This window comes from Chlamydotis macqueenii, chromosome 2, assembly GCF_036417535.1.
Source record: "Chlamydotis macqueenii isolate bChlMac1 chromosome 2, bChlMac1.mat, whole genome shotgun sequence".
NCBI lineage: Eukaryota > Metazoa > Chordata > Aves > Otidiformes > Otididae > Chlamydotis > Chlamydotis macqueenii.
The window spans coordinates 95,082,509-95,107,587 of NC_141557.1; the positions used below are offsets into that span (position 1 = coordinate 95,082,509).

Here is a 25,079-nt window from a genome sequence, read left to right on the forward strand (position 1 = left end):
CCTTTGAAGGTCCCTTCCAACCCTAACCATTCTATGATTCTATTATTCTATTTATTAAGGTGGATTTCCTCTGGAAGAAACCAGGAAGATTCCCTTCCCAGGAACCTCTTTTAGGGTCAGCCCTCCATAGAGGATCTGTCTGAAATAAGAGCAGCTGTAGAAGAGGTTGTGGTGGAGATGAACAGGGTAAACCAAAAAAATAACCCATTGCCTGGTCCTGGGTGTCTCCTGAAGGTCATGAATGAAGAAGCCAAATCGCTTACATCAGTGGGTAACCTCCTACTCAAAACTTTTCTTAGTATCTGGAGATTTCACGGTAGCAAACTTGATGCTAGAGTGTGAAAGGGATTGCAATGGAGTTCTGGGGAACTGTAGCTCTCTAAGCCTGGTGTTTATTCCAGGTAAATGAGCAGAAATAAGAGAAGATAGGATTAGTAGATGGTGGGAGAAACACAAGTTGCTTTGTCAACATTGCTCCCGTAAAAGGGACTCCTGCCATAGAAAACTCTTTGAATTCTGCAAAGGGTTGGGAAGACATGAAGATTACAGTGATCTGGTTGCTATATATTCTACTTGAATTTCCAAAAATCATTGCAAAAGGAAATGTTGTCAATTGATAAAAAACCCCTAAAATTCAAGGTGCTGGTACAGATACATTATTGTTAAAAGGTAAGAGATAGAGGTAGGGATAAATGGTCAGTTCTTTCAACTGAGGAAGATCCCCACCAGAGTTCCACACTAGTCCGCACTGTGTAACTTTCATAAATGACCCAGAAGTACTGTGAAAAAGCAGTAAATGGCAAGATTTGCTGATGTGTTCAAGTTATTCAAAGCAGCAAGGACACAAGCCAACTAGAAAATTGCAGAAAAACTTTACAAGACTGAGTGATTGAGCAATTACCTGGCAGATGAAATTTAATGCTGATAAATCAAGTATGGCACAGAAGTGAAACACATTCCTAGCTTCATATATAAAATGATGAGTTCTGAGCTGATTAACACTACTCAGGAATGAGACCCTGAGGTTACATGAAACAAGTTGGCATTGTGCTCAGCAGCAGTCAAAAATGCAAATTGCATGTTAGGAATGATTGAGGAGGAATAAAGAGGACATAATTATGCCAGTGCATAAATTCCTGGTTTGCCTACACCTTGAGTGCAGTTTTGGTCTCTACATGTCAGAAAGGATGTACTAGGATTAGAAAAGGTTTGGAGAGGGACAACGCAAAGTTCACCATTTCCTGTGAGGAATGTGTTCAGGAAGAAAGAAAGAGGAGGAGGAGAAAGAGAAGGGAGTTAATTAATCTTGAAAATGACAACCTGATCCCTGACAACCACAATGGAGTCCTCAGCAGCCAGTGGGTAGGCACTGGAGAAAGCAAGGGCATGAGGCTGAGGAGGACCATCTGTGAGATTTTGATGCTTAGGGTCTCCTTGAAGAAGTGGACATTGGTCTATGCCTTTCTATCAATAGGTTTTCCTTAGGAGGTGCAGCTCCAGGACCAGTGTACAAGGAAATAATTTGGTTGTAGTGGTAGTGAAGGATGTGCCCACAGCTGAGAATGTACTGGTTGCAGGTGAGATTGCAACTACCTGGCCCTAGCTCTGGCAGTGGCAGATCCATATTCTCAAAGCTGGTTGACACGCTCACTGCAGATGGCTGGGTTGTAGGTGTTGCTGCAGGCTGGATTTCTGAAGATGTCTCTTGACCCTTTCTACCAACTGTTAGTCCCTTAGTAAGTCCCTACCTGTGCCTCTTGCTGATACCTTCTTGGTGGCAATGACCACAGCAATGGTGGAGGGGGAGAGGAGGGCTGCTGCAGCCAGGCTAAGGGGGTCTCTTTCCTCCTGTTTCTTTTCAGACGTACCACATGATTTTCTGTGTGTCTGCCGTTGGGCTGGGGAGAGAATTCAGGGGGGAGTGGGGGAATTAAGTGACATGGAAAAGGAGTAAAGTTATTTTTTACGAGGATGAATAAGGAAAAGAATAGAACCGCAGAGTTATAGAATAGCTGAGGCTGGACGACATCTATGGAGGTGTCTATTCCAACCCCCTTCTCAAAGCAGGGTCACTTAGAGCAGATTGCTCGGTGCCATGTCTAATCAAGTTTTGAGTAACCCCAAGGATGGAGACTCCACAACCTTTCTGGCCAACCTGGTATTTTATCACCCTCAGAGTAAAATGTTTTCTCACATTTAAGTAGAATTTCCTGTATTTTAATTTGTGCCCACTGCCTCCTGTCCTATCACTGGATGCCGCTGAGAAGAGTTTGGATCCTTCTGGTTTACATCAGCTATTTATACTGATTATAATTATTATTATTTATACTGATTATTTATATTGATATGATCCCCACTGAGACTTTCGTTCGTGGGGCTAAACAATCCCAGCTGCCTCAGCATCTCTTCATGTGTCAGATGCTCCAGCTCCTTACTCATCTTACTGGCCTTTAGTGGCAAGTTCACTGGGCTCACTCCAGTATAGCCGTGTAATTCTTCTACTGGGAACCCAGATCTGTACAAATAATGGTGTCACAGTTCTCAACAAAATTTATCCTTCAAGGCAGACTTAATCTTATCCACATCCTGCTTTGTGACCAGCTTCTGTGAAAGGAAGTTACCTTGGGAATAGATGATGATAATGCAGTGATAAAAATAAAATGCCAGTTTTATAAGCCAACAGTGAAGTGAAAGGAAATAAGATGTTAAGTTTCGGTCTAGCTTCAGTAATGACTATTTAAAGATGTGAGTCTCTTTCTAAAGCTCCCTTTGAAAAGGCTGAAATGAAACTGTTATGAGAAGTGTCAGGAGAAGAAAGGTGTCTTTCAAAAACCTAAAGCTGTGTTCAAATAGAAAAGTAAAAACTAATAAAACAAAATCAGAATAGTTTGATTAATAACTTTCCAAAGCTGAAAGAATCAAACATCAGAAGTGGGACAGCTTGCCGGGAAGTCTGTAATGTAAGAGTAGAGAAGGAACACTTAGGGCAATCATGGCAATACTGAAAAAGTTACATAAGGAACTTGAGGGAGGTCCTGTGTCAAATCTGTGCACACAGCATGATCTATCTCAAGCTCAGGTACTACGCATTACATTGTTCAACAGAGAGGAAAAAATGCTCAAAAATCGGTGAGTCTCCGTGATGAGATGGTATTTACCAGTGTGTTTAAAGGAACACAGTGACTGAACAACTGCCTATATCATGCCAGAATGTTCTGATATCACAAGGCGTGAAAATACATAACAAGACACCAAGGATCCCAAAGGAGATCATGGGGACTCCCTAGCAGTAAGTCCAGGGACTCTGCTGTGGCAGTTGGCTAACTCTGTATCAGAGAACGGATTCAGTGGACACATTGATAACCATTGGCATATTGGAGGAGTCAACATTACATTTGCTGAGTATAAGGATGAGGTTATGTGGTATGGGATACCTCTTTGGTCAGTTCAGGTCAACTGTCCTGGCTGTGTCGCCTCCCAACTTCTTGCCCACCCCAGCCTACTCATTGTGCGGGCACAGTGGAAAAAAAAGACTTGACACTGTGCAAGCACTGGTCAGCAATAGCCAAGATGTTGGTGTATTGTCAACACTGTGAGTCACAGACCCAAAGCACAGCACCATACGGGCTGCCATGCAGACAGGTAACTCTATCTCAGCCAGAACCAGTACAGTTTGTCAGAGTAAGACCCTTTAACGATCCATCACATTCACCAGTCTGAGCCATCACTGACTAGGAGATCTTCAGCCAATGTGGCTGTTCTTGGCCCCAGTCTCATCCTGAGGCTGCTGCTTGAGCTAGATCCATACAGTCATAGGCTGTTAATCAAGAACATCCCTCCAGTTTAAACAGCTACTCAGTGTAATCCCTTTTTAGGGCACTCATACCCGTCACAGCTTTCATCTGCTGTGGAATGAAGCCTTCCATGACAGTGACTTGCTCTCTTCTCTGCTGGGCTGCATCTTCAGCTTTGGTTGTCTTTACAGGGGTTTTGGTAATTGGAGGTACCATTTGTTTCTCTGGCCGGCTTCCTGAGATGCAGAGCTCATCTTGTGGCAGGACACGTGGTGTGGGGGATCAGGCACTAGGATCTAGCACTGTCATTATTACAGTTCCCAGATTTACCTGGGTCTGGCTCTTCCCATGCATCTTTATCCCAGTCCTCTGGATCTGGACTCTCCTTAAGAATTGCAGTGGTCCCTTCACCTGTTAATTGCTTTTTCCAGGCCACAGAGTGTCTCTTGCACTGTGTGTCATAGTCTCTGAATGGTTTGTCTCTGTTCTCACACCAGCCCCAGCCTTTCTGTTTTATTCAGTTTCTCCCTACTTGCCTGTTGCTCCTTAAAACAGATATTTAGCCCTTCCTTCTCCTTCTGCATTTGCCTTCTCAGAGTCATGGTCTTCACTGCGTCAGACACACCCTGTGCCGGTCAAACTTTGAACTTTCCTCTTCAATTCTGTTTAATCAGTGTTCAGTGCTGCTTTTCATCCCTCAGTCCCAATATTTCCTCCACAAACTCTTTGATCCTTTTCTCAGCCTCTTGGCTGACAGCCAGCCATGCCCAAGTACATCATACTTTGCTCTTCCTCAGGCATACTCTTCCTCACTCTTTCACACTTCCTTTCCATATTAGAGAGCCTGAGGGGAAATTAATGTTCTCCGTGTGCTGGTTTTGGCTGAGACTGAGTTAAATTTCTTCATAGTAGCTTGTATAGGGCTATGTTTTGGATTCTTCTCACACCACCTCATCAGCAAGCAGGCTGAGGGTGCACAAGAAGTTGGGAAGGGACACAGCTGGGACAGCTGACCCCATCTGACCAAAAGGATATTTCATTCCACATCGTATGACATCATGTTCAGCATATAAAGCTGGGGGGAAGTTGGTGGGGGGACCGCTGCTCGGGGACTGTCTGGGCACTGGTTGGTGGTGAGCAATTGTTTTCATTTGCATCACTTGTCTTTCTTGTGTTTTATTTTCCTCTCTCTTTGTTATTATTTTTTTTTCCTCTCTTTTCCCTACAATTTTTAAAAATTATTACTTCTTTTTCATTATTAAACAGTTTTTATCTCAACCCACAATTTTCTTTCTCACTGAATTACTTCTTTGTGCAAGCTCACACTGTGTTAACATGCCTCTGTTCATGCAGGTGAGACACATAAGCTTTGAGACCTCTACACAAACTCATTCTCTCTGGCGCAGACCTCTTCATAGCCCAGGTGTGGTCTGTCCAGTTGCTTTCAGACTTTGGCTCCTACTTTAGTGCTGAAAATGCCTGCATCATCCACCAGTTTGCATCTAAATTTACTCTGCCTGTGTACAGCCTCCGTGACCTTGTTACCTGGGAAAGGCAGAGCAGAAAATGTGTGCACATTTGGCTCCCTACAATTTTTATTTACTCAATACTTTACACCTCACTGGGTTAGTTTTTTACTGTGTCATTACAGAGTCTGTAGTAGCAAAAGGTGAATCAAAAAGCAGTGCTCTTCCTGTACTGGAAGGGTGGCGAACCTGCTAGCAGTGAAAGGGTGATGTTGATCAGACACAGTGTCCTTGCCTGGGCTTAATGCTGGAGCGGTCTCTCTCCCTGTTACTTCTTTCCTGTTCTTGTTGGGAGCTCTTTGACCATCTTTTATACCTGGTAATGCTCTGCATTTCCACCATGTATGGGAGGTTTTTCAAATGAGTTCTTTGTTTCATTTTTGTGTTCAGAACCTTTTTCTACCCAGCTCCTTGGATGGCATTTCCCAGTGACCATTAATTGACCATTTGCACTTTATGTACCTAATCTTGGGTGGTGGGAACTCTACTCTCAGTCCTGTGCTTGTACCCCCTGTGAGGGGTTGTAGCCGGTTCGTAGGATTCCTATGCACAAAGTTCACCCAACATATGATATTTAAAAGCACAACAGTATTTATTGCTCTATTATAGCCTTGCATAAGCAGTTACCAGCATAAGCAGTTACAGTTCCTAGCACAAGCAGCTACCAGCCTATTGTTTTCCCTTTGTGAGAGTCTTACCAACCTGACTAAGCCGGAGACACCGCCGAGCAGGAGGATGATGAGCAGCGGGGTCACAGCAGAGAAGGGAGGTAGGCGCAGCACCTTCAGGGCGTCCCCTGTTGTTCATAGAGTGTGCTCTGGGTCCTTTCTCTCTCTCTCTGCGCTGAGCCGCCTCTGTTTATACCCTCAGCAGATTCAGTGGAAGAGTACTGACCAGGTGTTGATGCACGCGTGGCCAGCCCATGCAGCAAGGCTGCCAAGTACGTGCCCCGCTGGCTAACAGCGGTTCCCGGACAGCAGCAACATCCTGCTCAATAACAACCCTCCTAGCTCACCTCTCCGAGATAACAACCCTCCTAGCTCCCCTCTCTGAGGTCGCGTTCTCACAGCTGTGTGCAGCTTGTAATTCCCCACAGTGGCCCTACACAGACCATCACTGAGACCCCTCACACAGGGGGGCTGCTATGTAAGCAACAGTGAGTGTAACTCAGCGTCAATATCCTAACCCTTTACACTTTAATCCAAGCTCAGAAACCCACAGCATGGAGTTACCATATGAGAAAAGGCATGTCTCACACCTGGGTATTTGAAGAAAGGAGAAAGAAAACCAGCATTTCTCTGCAAAGGCTACTTTGTACCTGCCACCAACCAGGAGTACTCGCGAAAAAATTGACTTCTCAGATTTATGGTTTTATGTGTAGGGTAAACACTGTATGAGTGCTCTCAGTTTACTTGGGTCGTGTCTGTGACTCATGCCAGAAGGCACAAGTGCAGGCTGCTTGACAGCCCAACGTAAAGCAAGTCCTGCCCCCGTGGCAGTGGGATGAGAGTCCACGTGCACTAAACCTGAGTAGCATCCAGAACTGGTCTAGTGGTAGAAAAGCTCTGTGTGGTAAAGAGCCTAATTCTGCTCCTATAAGCAAAGCACTTTTCCCAGCACTTACTCTTTGCCTTGGCAAACCTAGGTGTTATTATCTCACTTCAAAGGTTGTGCATTCTAATAAGAAATTTTCAGACTGACCCTAAAAAAGAGTTGGCAGTTGTCAACTTTATTAGAGAGGGGAGCATCCTTCACTTCTCTCCTTCGGGGCTCTGCCCCAGTACTGTGATACCAGGATACAGTCCCAAGAAAGAACTATGGTACTACATTTAACTTGGGGAAAAAGGTGCTGGGCAAGAGTAACCTGAAAGAAGCAAAATATACGATCCTGCTGATAGCTGAATGTAAAAACAGTTCCTTCAGTTGGTCAAAACTTCAGCAGAAAGAAGCAGAAAGAAATACCTGTTTTGTATAGGAACTAACTTAGCCTTTGGCACTCAGTTAAAGACTGTGCTTCCTTTAGAAATGCAGAGAAGAGCAGCTTTTTAAAAAAGATTGTTGCAGAGTGAGAGTAGCTGTAGGTGATTAGCAGGAGAAGACCTCAATCTTTTTTGAATTCCTAGGAGAGGAAACCAGAAAGTCTAAGGGACTTACTTGGCACTCCAGCTAGAGGTATTTATAACCAATCATTTAAAAACACAGCATAGCCAAAGAACTTTTTCTTCTTTTCCCCCTCTTCCTTCCCCAAAAGGGATGAATGTGGTTCTCTTCCCTTTTTGTAAGCAATAGCAACTTATTGAAATCCTAATTCTGTGAAGTGACAGGTTGAAGAAAGCAGTAGTGAAGGAGTCATGGATGCTCACAGAGCCTTTCTATCTTCAGGTCTGCTTTTTGAACTGCTGTTTAGTGGAGTTTTGATAATAAGCAAGCAGATTCACAATGTGCTGCTGATCCTTCCACATTTGGCATCACTAAGGAGGATCAGAGGCAGCCTGCACAAGGCTGCAGAGCAACGCTTACTGTGTTCCAGGGATAATGGAGTCAAGGTCTGTGACAGGGATTTTTTTCAGATTGCATGGTCCTCTGACACTAATCTTCTGAGGTGCCCAAGTTTAAGAAATCAGAGTTGGCTTAAAACAACACAAAGTCCTGTTTCAAGTTTTTTTTTTTTCTCCTATGTATCTTTGTAACAACTACTGGGATGGCAGAGAGGGTGAGGTCAAGCAATTCTCAAGCAAGTTGATGAAGGGTTTGTTAGTTTTACCAAATGAAACGCCGCTTATTCCTTTCTGTTCTCATGGTCAGCGCTAGGCAAATGAAAAGCCTGCTTCTCATGGAGACTAAACAGCAGATGTAGCAAGAGCTGAGAATTTCAGTATATGAAATGTAAGTTGCTAAGTTCAGTTGAAAAAGTATATATACTCCAGTATTTATATACACCAGTATACTGGAATATACTGTACTATACTCCAGTAGATCCTGTGGAAGTCAGTCCAAACTAGGTATCTGTGATGACTCTTTGAGCTGAAGCTTGCAAGCGATGCAGATGGGAGGTTGCAGGGCAGCAAAGAGGCAAAGTGTGCTGGATAGCCGCGGCTGGCTGGCCATGAGCCAGGCATTGAGCAGTTATGCAGCACTAAGCTGGAGCTGCGCCAAGCCCAGGGCTCTGAATGGAGCGAGGAGCGTAGCTGCACTTCCAAAGTCTATCCTCAAGTGGCCGGGTGGTTACCTGGACAAGAGCATGACGATGAACCACGGCAATGAAACATCTACTTGGCTTTAGGCTGCTCACCACAGGCTAACCTGTGACTAGAGACTGCCAGAGGCAATCAACGCCTAATAAAAATGTTGAAAGTGAACTTTTCAAAGTTCAAACAGTAAGATAGCTCATCAGTCTTGCAGATGTGCAAGACTCCATTAGCGTGAGAACAGGATGAGTACAAATCATCATAAAGGCAACCATCAAAGAGCTCTGCCTTTCGTTAATAAGGATTGTGGAGCTGTGGATGACTAGAGAGAACATTAGGGGCCAGAAACAGAGAGGCTGGTGCATACTACACCTGGAAAGGTGTAATGGGTACCATACAGCAAGGACTAAAAGGACAGAGTACTGCCAAACAGAAAGCTGGGAGAAGAAGGGGAGAAGCTATCCTATTCTTTAAACTGAACACAGGCAGACGTGAGACAGAATTATTGTGTTGAAGTGTTTGTCTTTTGAATCTAAAGTGTTTTGTTCCTTTTGAGGCAGGTATACTCATCAGGGTAGGGGCTAGGATAAAAAAAAAAGACCATACAGGATTTTTGGGGACCTAATATTAAAAGGAGCAGTAAGAAATAGGAGAACTGCATAAAGGAAAAACTAGACCAAACTGATTAGTTGCAGATATCCTTAAGAAGGAGCAATGGTATTTAACGCAGATGGATGAAAACACTGGAGACATGACAATTCCCATTCTGCACCAAGAGGAAATTCTTAAAAGGGAAAAGGAAATTCTTAACCACTGGAGAAGAGCATCCTTACAGATACAGAACCAAACCTGTCCTAGCGTAAGAGAGGAAGCAGTCAGAGACCATCTGGGAAAGTTGGCTTTATTTCTCAACTCCTGTGGTTAGATCTGTTCGCTCAGGTGGTTTTACACAGACTATCAGGAAAGCCTGATTAGTCTGAAAGGGGCAGGGAGAGGAAGATGCTGTGCTGGTACTGGATATCCTCCTGAGGTCCCTTCCCACTCGCATTATTTTAGATCTTATGATACTGTAAAGCCGTAAGCTGTAATGTAAAGAGGACCGGCAGTACTAGTAACTGAACATGCTTCACTTCCTCAACATGAGATTTGTCTTCTGATGGAAGAACTGGAAAATGTCCTGTCTAAAAGCAGATAAATTACAGAATTATCTGTCTTAATGCTTCTGGCACGGAGGTGTAGATGCTGGATCTGACAATTACTGGAGTGTCATGCTGTATCAAAAGGGATCATATTCTTGTGCTGAGTCTATGGATCAGCAACGTAAACAGTAGCTGCTCCAGCAGCGACAGAGGCAGGGCAGAACAGACTTCAGCTCTGTTGAGAAGGAAAAAAAAACCTTGTGTGCTGCAGCCCATTCTGTCATTGTTAGCCCTATGGCTCCAGGGAAAAAAGCTATAAGGGCAGAAGGTCACCTCTTGGAGAACACGGTCAGCAGCAGGGGAAGATGAGCAGGAAATGGCAGAGAATGGAAGTGGAAGAGCTGTACAGCATGGTCTCTGTAACGTAGCCAAGAGGCACTGAGCCACAGGTCCTGCACACCCACAGAAAGTGTTTTCAGCTGCCTTTCTTCACTTACGTCCTTAGAGAATCATGATCGCTATGTTATCACGCACTAACAAGTACTGTGCAAGAATACCTTCCGGAAGGGCATGACGGTTTGTCCAATTAACTCTAAACCAGCCACACTCCCAACCCCAAATCACTGTCATCTTTTAATTTGCAAAGCCATTACAAGCCTAATGAAGATGAGAATGCGAGATGGTCACCTAGTTGCTTACCAGAGTTAACCTTATTAGAAATGACAAAGTTTTAAAGTTACTCTGGAACTCTTAAACAGATCACAGACACCGATAACCTGGCATGAGCTGCAATACATTAAATGAAATATTACAAATAGGAAGCTTTTCTTCTGCACTAACCACATACAGAACTGCATTTTTGTTTTAAGCTGATGTCCTTTCCACAACTAGAAACTTAAAACATTTCAACCTCCAAAGTTACACTGCTTACGTAGTTTTTCATCATCTTTCCAACAACAAAAAGTAACTCTCTATCCCATATGCCAAGTCTTTTATTTGGAAGTGGAATGCATAAAACAATGGCTTCAACAGGAAAGTCTCGCTCATTTTAAAGACTTAAAATGTTCTAATTTTATATTCTTTATGACTACTGTATACAATATTATGAGGTCATTGTCATCAGAGATGCAAGACGGAAGACCAATAAAACTCACAGTATGTAAAGGTGCAAGTGATTTTTCAACAGCTACATACAAAAATGAGTGATAAAACATTAGAAATACCCAAATACGGTACTCTGGACTTCCAGAAGAACCAATAACTTGATTGTTTAGAAATGGCACAAAACCGGAATCTCCTATGTGCATTATTTATATGAGGAAAAATTTTCACATTTAACTATTACTATGAAATAGGAGCTCCAAATTAGTTTGCCTAACAGCAAAGAACTCCTTCCAAACAAATCCAAGACAGGTACAAGATACAGCAAATGCAACTCTGGCTTTGCATAGACTTATTTATGTACGTTTAATGCTAAAACCAACAGTCCTCCTTAGTTCCAGTTAACAGTGTCACGAGATCTTAACATGAACACAAGTCGAATATTCACTTCAAGACTCCTTTCCATTGCCAGTAGCATGTAAGGAGGACTTCAGTATAAGAGAGACTATAGTTTGTGACAAAAGAAGTTAGGCACATTTCTGTATCTTTTTGGGACCCAAGTATTTGGGTCTTCAAGACTTCAGACTTCTGCAGTATCAGAACTGGATAAAATCCACATCATAAAGTAGCTATGGACTATAGCAGTAGATCTATGTTCTTCAAGGTTATCCAATTAATATTTTCAGTCAATGACAAATTGAAGTTCAGTAGCCTTGCACAAACAGCATGCAATTTAATAAAGAAACTTAAGAATCATTAGGGTTAATTTGTAAACGTACTGACCAAAGCAAAACTAGAATTTGAAAGCAGAATTCTGCCTTTTGGATTTTTTTTTTTAAATTGCATTTTATTTGCTGCTGAAAGGAATGCACTCTGTGTTTCACTGTTACTAGGAAACTTGCTTTTAAAAATCTAGAACCATGGTTTATAGATACAGCTGTGAAGTTTGAATTTTGGTATAATAATTCAGCCTGATTATTTTTACTAATTTGACTGAAACAGAGCAAAACACCTCCCTTAACGAACTGTTCCCACGGAATATGGATTTTAAATTGTGTGAAAGGAAGATACCTGTTCTTCACCAGGCTTTTTCTTTTTTCTCTGTATCCAAGTAGTTTGCTGAACCTGTCTTGTATTGGAGCAGAATCATTCCACTTGAATGATGTGTGTTTCACCTTATAAACAGAACAGGGCAGGGAGGGAGAGGGGAAAGACCAAGGACTTATTCCCTCTGAAACATGAGAGAATTGGTGTAGGTCACTGGGGTACCACATGATGAAGAATGTAAGATGTATGAAGAGACTTTCCTAGCACGTAACAGTGATTTGCATTATATGAATACCGGCTACGCCAATAAATCAGAAGGTTTGTCAACAATGCAGAAGGATTTATGTAAACTTGCATACATATTGAAAGAAATCGTGTTACAGTTTTTTCACATCTTCGTCCAGTTTAAGACAACTGAAACCCTCTGCCATGTTGTGGGCTAAGAATGTAGCAGAATTTGAATTTTAACAGCCCCATCTCTCTCATCCTGTATTTCCAACATTTTTTTTTTTTAAGCACATATGCTTTAATCATGCTTTCTAGAATTTCCATTATCTCCATTATCAAATGAGAATGATTTGTAATTAGCATATAATCCAGTATTGCACATTTTATTTCTGACAGCTTCTTGTTTGGCAAAGATGCTCAATTCCGCTGTAACACACCGCCTTGGTTTTTCACTTTTCATAGCCTAGTGGCATGGACACCACACTTCAGTTAGTGAGCTATCTTAAAAACATAGATTTGGATATTCATTACAGTGGTCAGGACACTTAGGTTTTCACCAAAGAGAAGTTTAAATGCAGGAAGTTTATTTAATGACATGTGGCAGACTGTAGACCTTGTGAGGACAAAAGAGGATCTCGAAATAGGAGGATATCAAAACTAGATTTTGGCAATATAGAAGAAAGATGTATTGTCCATGTAGTTCTGTCATAAGCATTAAAAATACTCTTATTAAATAAGTTTTTCCTTCCTTAAGACCAAATAATACATGAAGTCAGTAAGAGTCCAGGGGTCAGTATCTTCTTCAGTTCTTAGTTATTCTTTATGAGCTTTTTTTTTTGGCTTTTCTTCATAAGATTCTCCATACTCATTCACTCTGCTCTTATCCACAGGATAAAGCCTGGCAGAAAAACAAATTATTAGTTACAATATTGTCTGCTACCTGGAGAAATTAAGCAGTTCTGTGCTACTTAATTTTAAAAGTTAATTCCTTTCTTATCATATTCTTTATGCCCATTTGTGGAAAAAAAAAAAAAAACAAACAACTTTAAAGATGAGCTACAGATACATCAGCTTCTTCACATTAAGACTTAACCAGTTGTCTCGTAACAGGGCCTCTTAAGAGATTTATTAGCTTCCCTAAAGCTTGACTGGAGTATTTCTCAAGCAATTCAGGATACCTCTCAAACTTGAAACCAGTGTCCAGCCCCTATCAGAAGTTGTTGAGCATTTAATGTCCAGAAAAATACTTTGGAAGAGGACCTATTTTACTACACTTAACGTGTGATTATATAAACCCAAAACTGAAGTTTGCATGTAGTATTAATGATTAGACGTACACATCCATATATTCTGCTATAATGTGAACTAGGCTTAAAATTCTTGTTTGCTCCACATCTAAATATTTATTCTTGGGAACAACAGTACACTTTTTGTAGCTTCACTTACGAACAATATTTCAATGATTACTGCATATAGCCTTCCTCCCCATCTGACTTGAGTTACTTAAAGGCTCAGAAACTTGCCAGATACTCAACTTACAGGAGATCCTGATAACTTGTGTTTGCAAACTAGATAAAGAGGAAAGCAGACCAGGGCATCCCTCACTAGAAGACATCCTTTGCTAGTGCCTTGCACAGCAACTTGGAAAGCACGCCTCAGATGCTGAGCGTATGTAGGCGTGTAGCCCCTCAGCAAGGTTAGAAGCCCAGAACTCTTAAGAGGCGGCTTGTGAATACAAGCTTGAGAATTGCTCTCCTTCATGTATTCATGTTTCAGGGGTTTTTTTTGGGGTTGTTTTTTTTTTTTTGTAGCTTGCCAATGTGAAAGTACCTGCTGAAAAGGAAGACTGCTGTTTTGTGGAGGGAAGAATGGGTAACTGACAAATATTCTGTGAGTGCCGTGAGAAGAGGAATTTCTTGACTGCTCTCTTAGCATGCTAAAAATGGTCCAGCTATACTGTCAGTTTTGGGAAAGCTTTTTTGCTCCTCTTATTTCTATTGAAATCTCCTTTTCAAGATCCCCTGCTCAACATTCCCTTCACCAGGCATATACACAGCTACCGTTACCCAGACCATACTATATATGACTATGGCATAAAAATTCTGCTTGAAATCTATCCCAAACTATTTCATAGTCTTTTATAGCAATAAGACTGCAACAATCTACAGCACTGTAAAAACTCCAATGAACGTTAAAGAAAGGCATACCATCTTTGGTAAAGATAGACCAGGAACACGACATCATCTCTAAAGCACGCCAGCCTATGAGATGTTGGCATAGTGATTATAAAAGCAAATATATCATCAATAAAGGTGTTGAATGCCTACAAATAAAAATATACTTCAGTTGGCTGTGAAGAAAGGAAGTCACCTGTCACACAAAACATCTGTCACACAAAACTACAGGAAACAGGCTTCCTAGAACTGTATTTTTCAGTAGGAACAGCAACTACTTTCATATTTCTAAGAATACTTAAGGGTTATGCTGAAAAACTAATTAATGTAAACTTTAAAGTGCTTTCTTTTAATGAAGACCATAGTGCCTACTCCAGATCACATAATTATAGTTACAAGTAAGCAAGAAGTAAGATGACTTCAGCTAAGTGAGAGTATTGTCACGCGAGGGGAAAACCAGATTCAACTTCAGTGAAATCTTTAACATAAACTGGAAAAAAACCCACAACTTTCATTCATTCATTACTCAAATTATTTAAGATTTACAAAATGGCAGTTCACTTTCATTTTCTGTGGAAATTTGAAAGAACTTGTTAATTTACTGCTCTTAAGAACATTAACTTGACAGCCTTGGAGAGGCTTTAAAATGTTTTCAGTGCTCTCCTGGAAGTAATCATCCACCCTTATCTGAGACGTAACTGTCCACACCATTTCCACTCAGCTAGGCATACTACAGGTTCTACTTCTAAAGCAATAATGAAATATTTTCTCGCTACTTCTAAGTGAGAGAGTTTAAATTCCCAGATATCTGCTGGGAAAGCAACACAAACAGGCTCCGAGCATGCAAAGACAACAGTGTTTTGTCAGAGAAGGTAAAGAAAGTAAACAGAAGGGGAAGTCCTCTGGATCTGGTTCTAGCCTACAGGGAGGACTAGAAATCAATTATTACAGTGCACCAGCTCTAGTACTCATATAGTGCAATAAACTGTTTCGACTCACTAAAAACAGCAGGAAAGCATATTCACTGTTGGGTTAACAAACTGAGTCAGTAACATGGCTATTGCTAATATTAGGAAGCTGTACATTGATCCATACTACAAGAAGGGGGAAAATGATGTATTCTCTAAGCAGAGAAGGACTCACTATTCAAAATGCACCGATGTTTTTATGATGAAACAAAGCATCAGCAGAAAATTGAGGTGTTAGACAGGAGAGAGTTCTGATTAGTTACAACAGGAAAGCTCTTTCTGGCAAGTCAAAACAAATTCATCACTCTGAAGTGATCAAAGAATATGGATGGCACTTCTCAAGCCTGTGCAAAGAAGGTTTGTCATGGAACAAACGAAATCTTGGCAAGTTGGAAAAGGCAGCCTTTCCAAGTCAACACCCAAGTGAGTGATCCCACAACGATGAAAGGAAGAAAAAAGCTAAATGCTCTATCCTTCAGGCACCTAGGCAGTCCTCATAAGCTACTGAAACTGAATGCATCAAGGCAGCCCATCTAACCGTATTTAGTCTAGCTAGTTTTATTGGGAGATTGCCTCATTTGAAAATACTCCTCATAGAAGTATAAAGGGCACAAAACCTATAGAAACTGGAAACTTAGACTGATCTTCATTTTTGCCAAGGCCTTCCAAAACAGAAAAGAGCTCAAATTAAGGAAAAAAAACCCCAAAGCTTTCTACAACAACAATCACAGATGATTGCTCAGTCTAGACTTTACACTCTTCAAAGTGCAGAAGACAGCAAGCAACTTTAAATATCCACTAGGAAAAAATAAATTACTCCCTCCAAAGACCAATAAGTTAAACATAATTAAAAACATCATATACTTCTTTCCACACAGGCACAAGACTTTGTTGTGGGTAGCCTCTGGCATCTTAACAGGAACCATAAATGCTCTTTAAGAAAAGGCTATTTAGCAAGAGAATTCTACTCCTTTAAAAGGTTACTTGTTTGAATACTGTCCCTTTGTTGTCTATTTAATTGCAGATGTCTCTGCTCAGTTATTGTATTTTGTTGCTGAAGTAAAATTGTGAAATCATTTCACTGATACACCTTTTACTCCCCTTTATTAAGAAACATGCTGATTTTCCTAGTGTATGTCTGCAATACTAGATGTTTGATTTTTTTAACTGTATTTCCACATTGAACACTGTTTAATTGCTAGGCTATCAGCTGTATTTCAATCTGTTTTTCCTAGATGTCCTGTGATTCCTTAAAAATATTAAAGCAGAAGAAATTTGGCTATGGCTGTAGGCTCAAAGAAATGGAAAAACTATGAAAGGTACTTAAAATTTTAAGATTTTAGTTCTTTTTCCCAGAATATCTGTTCAGAACTGGACACCATGTCTTGAGCAGTTTTTAACACTGTTTCTTTCAAAGTAATGATGTTCTAGACAATTGTAATACATCAGCAAAAAGGAAGAATAAATGAGAGCATTTATGAGTGGAAGCAGAAAAGGGCACATGTTGATGGCATCAAGGTCTTGATGATCCCAGCACATCCATCTAGCTTTTCTCAGGACACTATGATCAGGAAAACAAATGACAGTACTAAAATCCTAATGACTCACAGAGGTGGGAAAGGATGGAGTCAAAATACTATCAGCTCTTTAGGGGTACAAGAACAAAACTAGCACGTAGCTGTCAACTGAGGAAGAACGTAGGAGACACAGGAACTTGTCCTCTGTATTAGCACAAGGAATCCTGACTGGGATACTTAGGTACATCCATCTTGGTGCCTGAATACTACACAAACCACTCAGACACATGTGAGTGCTTGTGGGTATGAAGGTATCAAAGCATAAATTGACTTTGTTCTGAAATAAACTCACCTTTCCCTCCGCCAAGGTCTGATGCTAAGCTTTGCTACAGCATCTCACTACCTACAACGGCAGTCTAGACAGTGAGGACACCACAGTGCAGCCCCTCTTCCACCGTTTAATAACCCACCACACATTTGTCACTACACTGCCCAGAAGCTAGAATTACCACCCCAGCACAGAACAGTGGGTACATTACTTCAGTCTGGTAGCTCCTGGAACCTGCCAAAACAAGGTCTCTTAGTGGTCCTGTTTCTTGAGGACTATCCTCTTTTAATAAAAATCTCTATCTTCCTAAAATAATGTATTAAATTGAGACTGATTAGTTTTTTTGCAGGACCAACATTTGCACCGATGAAAGACAGTTGACAATAGAAAAAACAATATTATCATCAAAAATAGAATGTAAGTATTCTCATTATATAGAAGTCATTATGAAAAATGGAAATCAATGTTTCTTTTTTTTTTTTTTTTTAAAGACATCTGCAAATTTGGGTTTAGTTCTTAAACAAAGCACTGTCAGCCTTAAGCTACATAATACTAAGCTGTTTCTCACAGAAAATTATTTCCAAAATGACTGTAACAATCTTGAAATTAGAGCTTTACTTACTTTGTATGTGAAAGCCTTCCACGGTAAGTGTGCAACGGATTTCATCTAGGATTAAAAATACCAATTTGTAATAAATTCTGGAAAAAGAGACTAAGAAAGTAGTCTTTTATCACTTTTCAATCTTACCTTGTAGTTTACAAACAGCTGGGGCAGCATAAACAGGAATCCAAAAGCATACACTCCTGAAGAGAAAAGATGGAAAACTTACAGACAAATGTTCAATAGAACTACACCACGCAACTATACTTTCACAATTAGAGATTTACACTCATTTTCATACAGAGAGAAGATGCATCTAATACTTTCATTTCACTTTGGGTTGATTCTTCTCCCTTTCTCAATCACTGTGATAATTCTGGAACTTACAGTCAAGTTACTGATCCAGCTAAGAGCAGTTAATTTTCTACTTTTGAGTCTTGGCCTCCATTTGAAGAAATATGAATAGAAAGAAAACATAAGAAGGGACTCACCATTGACAAAGCTGTTAATCAACCAGGAGTACCAGCTATAAACAAAGAAGATAGTCCAGTTATTTTTTTTACCTCAGTTAAAAATATATACCTGTAACACATCCTCTACAAGACTGTATGCTGACTGCTCCAAGAAATGGCTAAAAGGGCTATGTTGTGACTTACTTTACACAAGAACTAAATACCTTGCATCTTCCTTTGATTAGGAAGGGTTCCAGAGAAGGTGCTAACAGTTTAAGCAAAGGATGTTCATCAGTGCATCCAACAAGTTTGGAGATCTTTATCAACTGTTTTTATATTTTTTCAGAACGTCCTAAGACTTCTGCACCCAAACTGACATCAGATAATACTGCGTACTGAACACTGACTGTATTAAGGCTCACCAAGGTAACACTGTATTCTAAATACTAAAGAGACACTTAGTATGGCACTGTAAGGACTTATCAAATTTCAAACAACAAGTACCATTCGGTACAAACCACTATAGTAAGCACTTGGGGAAAAAAAAAAAAAAAAAAAAAAACAAAAAAAAACGGTAAATAGAAGGAATCTACTTTTTCTTTCCTTACATCTAAAAACCTCTCCCAGATGTTCAATGGAGCACAACCTTAGCAACACGACATCAGCATTACAGACAGTGGTCAAATTCCATACTTTTGCTTGCAATAGTAAGAACAACTAGTAATTGTGATGCTCGGGTTACATAATTCAAAATTAAACTTGCAAGGCTGTGTTAGTGTCTTGTTAATAGCACCGTTACAGCTGTAGCAGAATTCCACTAATCCACAAGCATCTAAAAAATGCGTCAGAAAATGCCTGCAAGATTAAAGGATAATCCACTGTTAAGATTACTTGTTCCATCGCATTTCCTTACAAACAGATTCAACAATGACAAAAATTCTCTATCAATTGTTTTCGCTTTCTTAAGCTATACTTCATAGAACATCTGGCATATAATATTTTGCAGTACTGAATGAATTTAAGAATTTCGTGAGAAAAGCAGAGTTTTTAAATGCTGCATATTTGTTAGCTCCTTACTAAGACAAGAACCTTTCAAAAAAATTATTTTTCTAACCCAGAAATTGCCCCAGTTTCTAGTACAAGTGCTACAGCCCACATATGCAGCAGCAGTAGTTCCTTCTGATGTTATTTTAAGCTACTGTTTGCTCTCGCTCTCATCCCTTTGGGGCCTAAAGACAATTAAAAAGTATGTCTACATGGCCATCAACACGCTTGTGTTTGCAGTTTTTTTTCTACAACACAATCTCGTGGCCACATACTCGTTTGCACCTCTCCAATACAAAATGAACTAGCTGTATTATTGAGTGAAAGTGGACAGGAGCTTCATCTTTTAATGAAATATCGAGTCTTCAGCTCTTGCTGAAGTATAATATGTCGCTGTAGGCCCAAGCCTCTAAAGCAATACAGCGTCCTTTCTTAAAAACACTTTCTTGCTTTCCATCCTAGCTAGCATACTTAGGTCAGAAACAGAGGAACCTCTTGGTCAGAGTAAATAAGTTTGAGACAGTTTTTGCTTCTCTTCCTTACTGGTCAATTCAGTGGCTTAACCACTGAATTACTCTCATCTCTCCTGTCAGCTTATCAATTCTCTGAACATCAGTGGCAGCTTTCTTCCTCCTCTTCTGATTCACAGCTTACTTATGTATGTAAGCTATGGAATTATATACTACAGTAGTATCAGGTTACTTGCTAAATACAACAGCCTGTAGCCTACAGGATGTTAAAAAAAACCAGCTTTAGATTACATAGGTGAAGAAAGTTTCTGGTTCCTAGCTCAAGAATCAATCAAAATCAAATAACTGATTTCCATAATCCATCATCTCCGATTAATTAATATGGGAAAAATGGGGAATGTTTCAATTCTGTAAAAGATCATTTATAGATTTACGGTACCTTTTGTATTTGACATTCAGCAAGGAGTAACCTGCTCCTCCAATACACAGTGGATACAGCAAATATGACAAGTATTTCATAGCCTAATAGACAACGAAAATAGTTTGTTAGTTTACATTTTATACACAGCAGATTTGTCATGGCATTAACTTCAAGACAGCCACATTTTTTTTTCCTGAAAACCTTTTCTTATTTCCAAACATCTATTATTCCCAGTATGCTTCCAGTTCTAGAGAATGTGGTGAAAATTCCAATGTTCAGTTCAGACCACCAAGGACCTTAGAGCATAAGCAACAAGAGGCAGCATGAAGATCAGAGTTTAAGAACAGCTCTCTGTCTAACTTCCTGATTTCTTCAACTTCAGAAATCAAGCAGCACATGAATATTCCTCCAGTATAAATAACAAGTTCAAACATAAATTTTCAAATTTGTGAATGAAGACCGTTTAAGATATTTCTCTTCAGATAAGTCAATTGCAATTCTGCTTCTCAGAGAAACATTTCAATCAGATTCAGCTAACAAAAAACTCTTAGTTTTTCTTTTCATAAGTTGTTAGACTGAACCTTCACTATCTGATCATCCACATAGTGATGATCCACTTGACGACTATAAGAAAGTAGAAAATACACTTGTTGCAATAAAGAGTGAAACAAGTCAATCAGCAGGACACATATATAGACTTTATAGATCAGAAGCCACGGGATTCCCTCTTACCTGGGTATCATACTCCTCAGTTTTCTTTTCAGAGTCATTGTATGTACCAAACTGCAATACATATAAAATATATAATCAAGTCAGAACTGGGCTCCCTGAACAGATATTTAAACTGCAAAGTAAACTGCTTAGACATTAAGCTAGGTAACAGTTCAAAGTTCTTATAACCTTCTATACGAGAGAATCATACAGATGTCCTGTGCAGCCTGCCAAATACAGGCTAGGCAAAAAGTTTAATTTTTCCCTTCAGATTTTACACAGGGACTTCTTTGCTTAGGAAAATGCTGTTGAGACAGCAGAGCTCACAAAGGAAAAGTGAAATCAAGTGGCTAAGAATTTGGCAGATACAGGAAGCCATTATTAAAAACCATAACCATTTTTATGCATGAAGAGGTCAGTTATGGATTATCTCCACATCTCCAGAAATTGTGAGTGCTTAAACACAGTTCCTTGAGTACTCACAAAGGAACAACCAGAGCTACGAGCCACTCAAAACACTTAGATGTCAAGCAGCACAAAATCCCAGTACTTCTTTTGAGGTAAACACTGAAGATTAGGCAACTGTTTCTCCTACCAACAAGGACAACTTTCAGTGTACATTGTACTTTCAGAAGTGTTAATTTAAATCCCAGCTGCCTCTGCATGTCCTGCAAACAATCTCAGGACTTAAATTTTTACCCAGAGGATTTGTCAAAGACTGTCCTGTCCCCAGAACATGTCACATCTACCAGTTCCACAACAGAGAAGTTATACCTACAGCTTCATGAAAAGTTCATGATGCTAGTTAAGAACACCATTCCAGCACAGTGGTAGGAGCACAGTCCCACAGTTAAGATTTAGCAGGATAGACAGAGGTGTTCTGAAGTTTCTCAGACTATAAACACCCAAATAGCTTTTTCTTCTACAGAATTCATTAAAGAAATTCATAAATTTGAAAATACTCATCCAGCTTTTGGATTAAGCCATCCATTAAGAGATGTACATAGGAAACTGATTGGGTGTTTTTTAATCTTCTTTCCACTGAAAGCCAAGTGGAAAGAAGCACAGTAACCTGGAAACAGATGGAAAGCTCAAAGGTGTAAGCTCAAAGGCCAATGTCTACCATACCTGAATTTTGGGTCTCAAGCCTTGCCACTTGATTGTCATTTTCAAAGCTTTCTTCACTTTCCAGAGCTGTGATTAGCAAAAATAAAAAAAAAAAGTGCACATAAAGAATTATCCAAAGGAATGCCTTATGCAGGATTTAGATACTCAGAATCAAGACCCCAGAATATCTATTTTAAGCACCCATTACATAAAGCAGCACCAGCATGGTTGCAGCACACTGCCTGTGTCTCTATATGAACCAAACACTGTGTCACCAGGTAAGTACAACATTGGGAGCATGCACTATTAAGTCTCCATTATCAGATGATGTACTTTAAGTGAAATAATATAGTCCTTCCAGGATATCTGGATTGCAGCTTAGGTGGGGGTTAGCTGCTCTCAGCACCAGCATGCATTCCAGGTCAAGCATTTAGAGAATTCTCCAGTAACCACCTGCCAAGCAAGTTTTTACATGCCTTCGAGATCAGCTGGGATCTGCAAGATGAAGGTGCCTCAGAACTCCTAACAGTACTTAAGTGGGCACTTACCTGGTCATTACATTTCAGTAGTGAACTAACAAGCAAAAGTCAGTGAATCTACTGAATTGTTTGGCTACTTCATGTACAGCTGCAACAGGTTGACCCTGATGTAACCAAAGATTCAGTGCACCTGAAAATTTACTCATGTACCCACCTGTTATACAGATTCAACAACTTAAGCAATGCAGTGAGCTCACCAGGACAGCTAGGCTCCATGGAGCTTTTTGTGGACAAGGTTTGCTTGTTTAATTTTAGATACACCAGTATTCCCTTCTCACCCACCATATCCTCCAAACAAAAAAGTGCCATATGGTAAAGGCAATCCTTTACTGTCATCTTTAATGCAAGCGAGAAAATGTCTTATTAGAGAAGCAATGTCACTATTAGTACTGCATGAGAAACAGGTGTTAAGAACAAGCTGTTAAAAAGCTCTTCCCAGCAGACAAATTCCTTTGAGATGTACAGTCCATATGTTCATTCTCACCTTGAGACAACCATGTTATCTCACCATCACTTGAGAGGAGAGAGATGTTACTTCAACAGAACCTACAGAACATTTCCTCTCCATTTAAGTGCCCCACACAGTGTTCCTATATAATCCTTTCAAACCAGCTCCCCCAGCCTGCAATCCAAAAGCAACCTACTGGAAAATAAGTCACATGAGAAAGAGGATAGGAGCCAAACAGTCACAGGGACTACAGATCTCAGATAGCTCTATTTAATAATCTTTTTGCAGCTCCAAGAAGAATCTCAGATAGGCACAATGACCAAATGAGATCTAGTTCCGCCTGTTCTTAGGTAGTAGCAACCAAGAAATCCATCTTCACATAAAAGAGAAATGCAAAATCTTAACAGTTTTAATTAAACTTAAATCCTGTAGCATAGCTGATCATTCTTGTTACCCCACCACCATACACGACTGATCTGGTTTACAGTAAAACTTCTGAAAAAACAATTTAGAGACCAGGGCTATTTCTTCTTCCCCACTAGAAACAAACAGAAGTATTGCTTTTCTTGACCTGATTCACTTTTAAACCACTTGACACTTTTGAATTTCTCAAGACTTGATTCAAGGATTTATTTGAATTTAGTTATTGAAATTTCAAGGTTCAAAATAAAAGATATTCTACAAAAGAAGTAGCATATTTATAGGGATATATATTTATCCCAGAAACTTTGTTAAAATTTCAGGCAGCTAAAGACAGTTTGAAATATAAGACTAAACTTCTATTTATAAGAACAAAACCACCAACAAATCTGATACAGAAAACTTAACACACAGAAATATGTTAGATTTTAAAATCTCAACTGACTGAAAAATAATGTTACCGTCAATGACATGGTACTATTTAGGACACCACTGTTCCTTGTTTTCAAAAGAGCTTAAGCTGAAATTTAAGGATCACTTTGTGACTTTGCATTCAACAATTTAATCTCTAACTAAAAATTCTGAACTGTTTTGTTTCCACAGGGATTATCTGCAACTATAACAGACGTGTACTTAAAAATTTCACATCAGAGTCAACAGCGAAGAGTAAATAGATCTGCAAGCAATGCTAGGCAGAGAGATCTCTCCTTCCCATTACTGTTGACTTTATGCTTTACAACACATAAAGAAGGCTTCTAAGCAGCACCTGCAACCCACTGACTGGACATGGTCTTCTAGAATAATGAACACAGCCAGCAGTCTCCTCCTATCCCTCCTTCCCCAAGCACCTCAGTCACACCAGGGAGAAAGCTGCAGACCTGCGGCAATGTCTGATGGCACACAGCCTGCTCTTTGACAAATATTTCCGTGAAGGCTTATTGATATGGTTGTACATGCCTGGTCAGGAGTGATGCCTATCAGAAGATGTGACAGGAAGGAACCTCAGTACGGCTCTTTGTGTGGTTTCCAAAATACCAGCTGGCCCATGCCAGAAAAACCTGACACTTCCTGTTTACTTATTTGATAAAGGGACACAATCTCCTCTACCACTGAAAGCCAGTTAAACAATGCTGCTAAGACAGCATACTACAGCAGTATTTTTCCAGTAACTAGTGTAGCATTCTTTCTCTACAAGAAACTACAGATGTTGTTGCGAATACTGGTATTTGGTTCTAGAGCTTCAAGAACTCACCTCAATCACTGCACCAATGCCTGCTGGGATCAGTACCAACAAACTTGTTTGTTCATCCAAAAGGAAAAGAAATATTACCACAGTACTGAAGCACCGCCAAAGCACTAGATAGGAAAAACAAGAACAAAAGAGTCATTAATATTTAAATGAATAGCTGAGATAACGAAGACTGTTGGCCTATTTACTACAATTCTGTCTTGCGCAGTTTAAGCATGAACTTCTCCTATACAGATCTAGAAACAGGCAGTGATCTGTATACCTCCAGATACAAGGAACAAAAACATTTCATGAAATCATTATCACAAAAGATAAAAGGAAATCAGAAAATCTAAGGAAGACTTCAGAACTGCAGCAATTCAGCAAAGTATCAGGACTATTATGAACTACAGTCATGATTCTTGTCTCAAGGAAGCTGAAAGGCTGTGAGGCAATGTATTGTCACTCTTTGAAACTCACACAACTAATTTAATGTTTGTACATGTTAAGTAGTATATTTTAGGGTTATTTTCCAGGTTTTGCAAAACTTTGGATGCTTATAAGTGTCTCTCAACTAATTCTTATATTCAAATATCCATCCCCCTAAGCAGAGACAGAAAGAGAAAAG

The 25,079-nt window shown here is 40.0% G+C and overlaps 1 protein-coding gene across 1 annotated transcript in view; it reads right to left on the bottom strand.

Annotated features, from left to right (window-relative positions):
* Positions 1-10,623: 10,623 nt before the first annotated feature.
* CLPTM1L (CLPTM1 like) overlaps positions 10,624-25,079 on the bottom strand; it is a 29,991-nt gene continuing 15,535 nt past the window's right edge. Inside the window, exons 9-17 of the mRNA XM_086740471.1 lie at positions 24,476-24,579; positions 21,838-21,903; positions 20,731-20,781; positions 20,017-20,099; positions 18,103-18,137; positions 17,759-17,814; positions 17,633-17,677; positions 14,231-14,346; positions 10,624-12,921 (exon numbers count right to left, since the gene is read on the bottom strand). Coding sequence (XP_086596597.1) covers positions 12,837-12,921; positions 14,231-14,346; positions 17,633-17,677; positions 17,759-17,814; positions 18,103-18,137; positions 20,017-20,099; positions 20,731-20,781; positions 21,838-21,903; positions 24,476-24,579 — 641 coding nt within the window. The 3' untranslated portion in view covers positions 10,624-12,836. The remainder of the gene's footprint in view (positions 12,922-14,230; positions 14,347-17,632; positions 17,678-17,758; positions 17,815-18,102; positions 18,138-20,016; positions 20,100-20,730; positions 20,782-21,837; positions 21,904-24,475; positions 24,580-25,079) is intronic.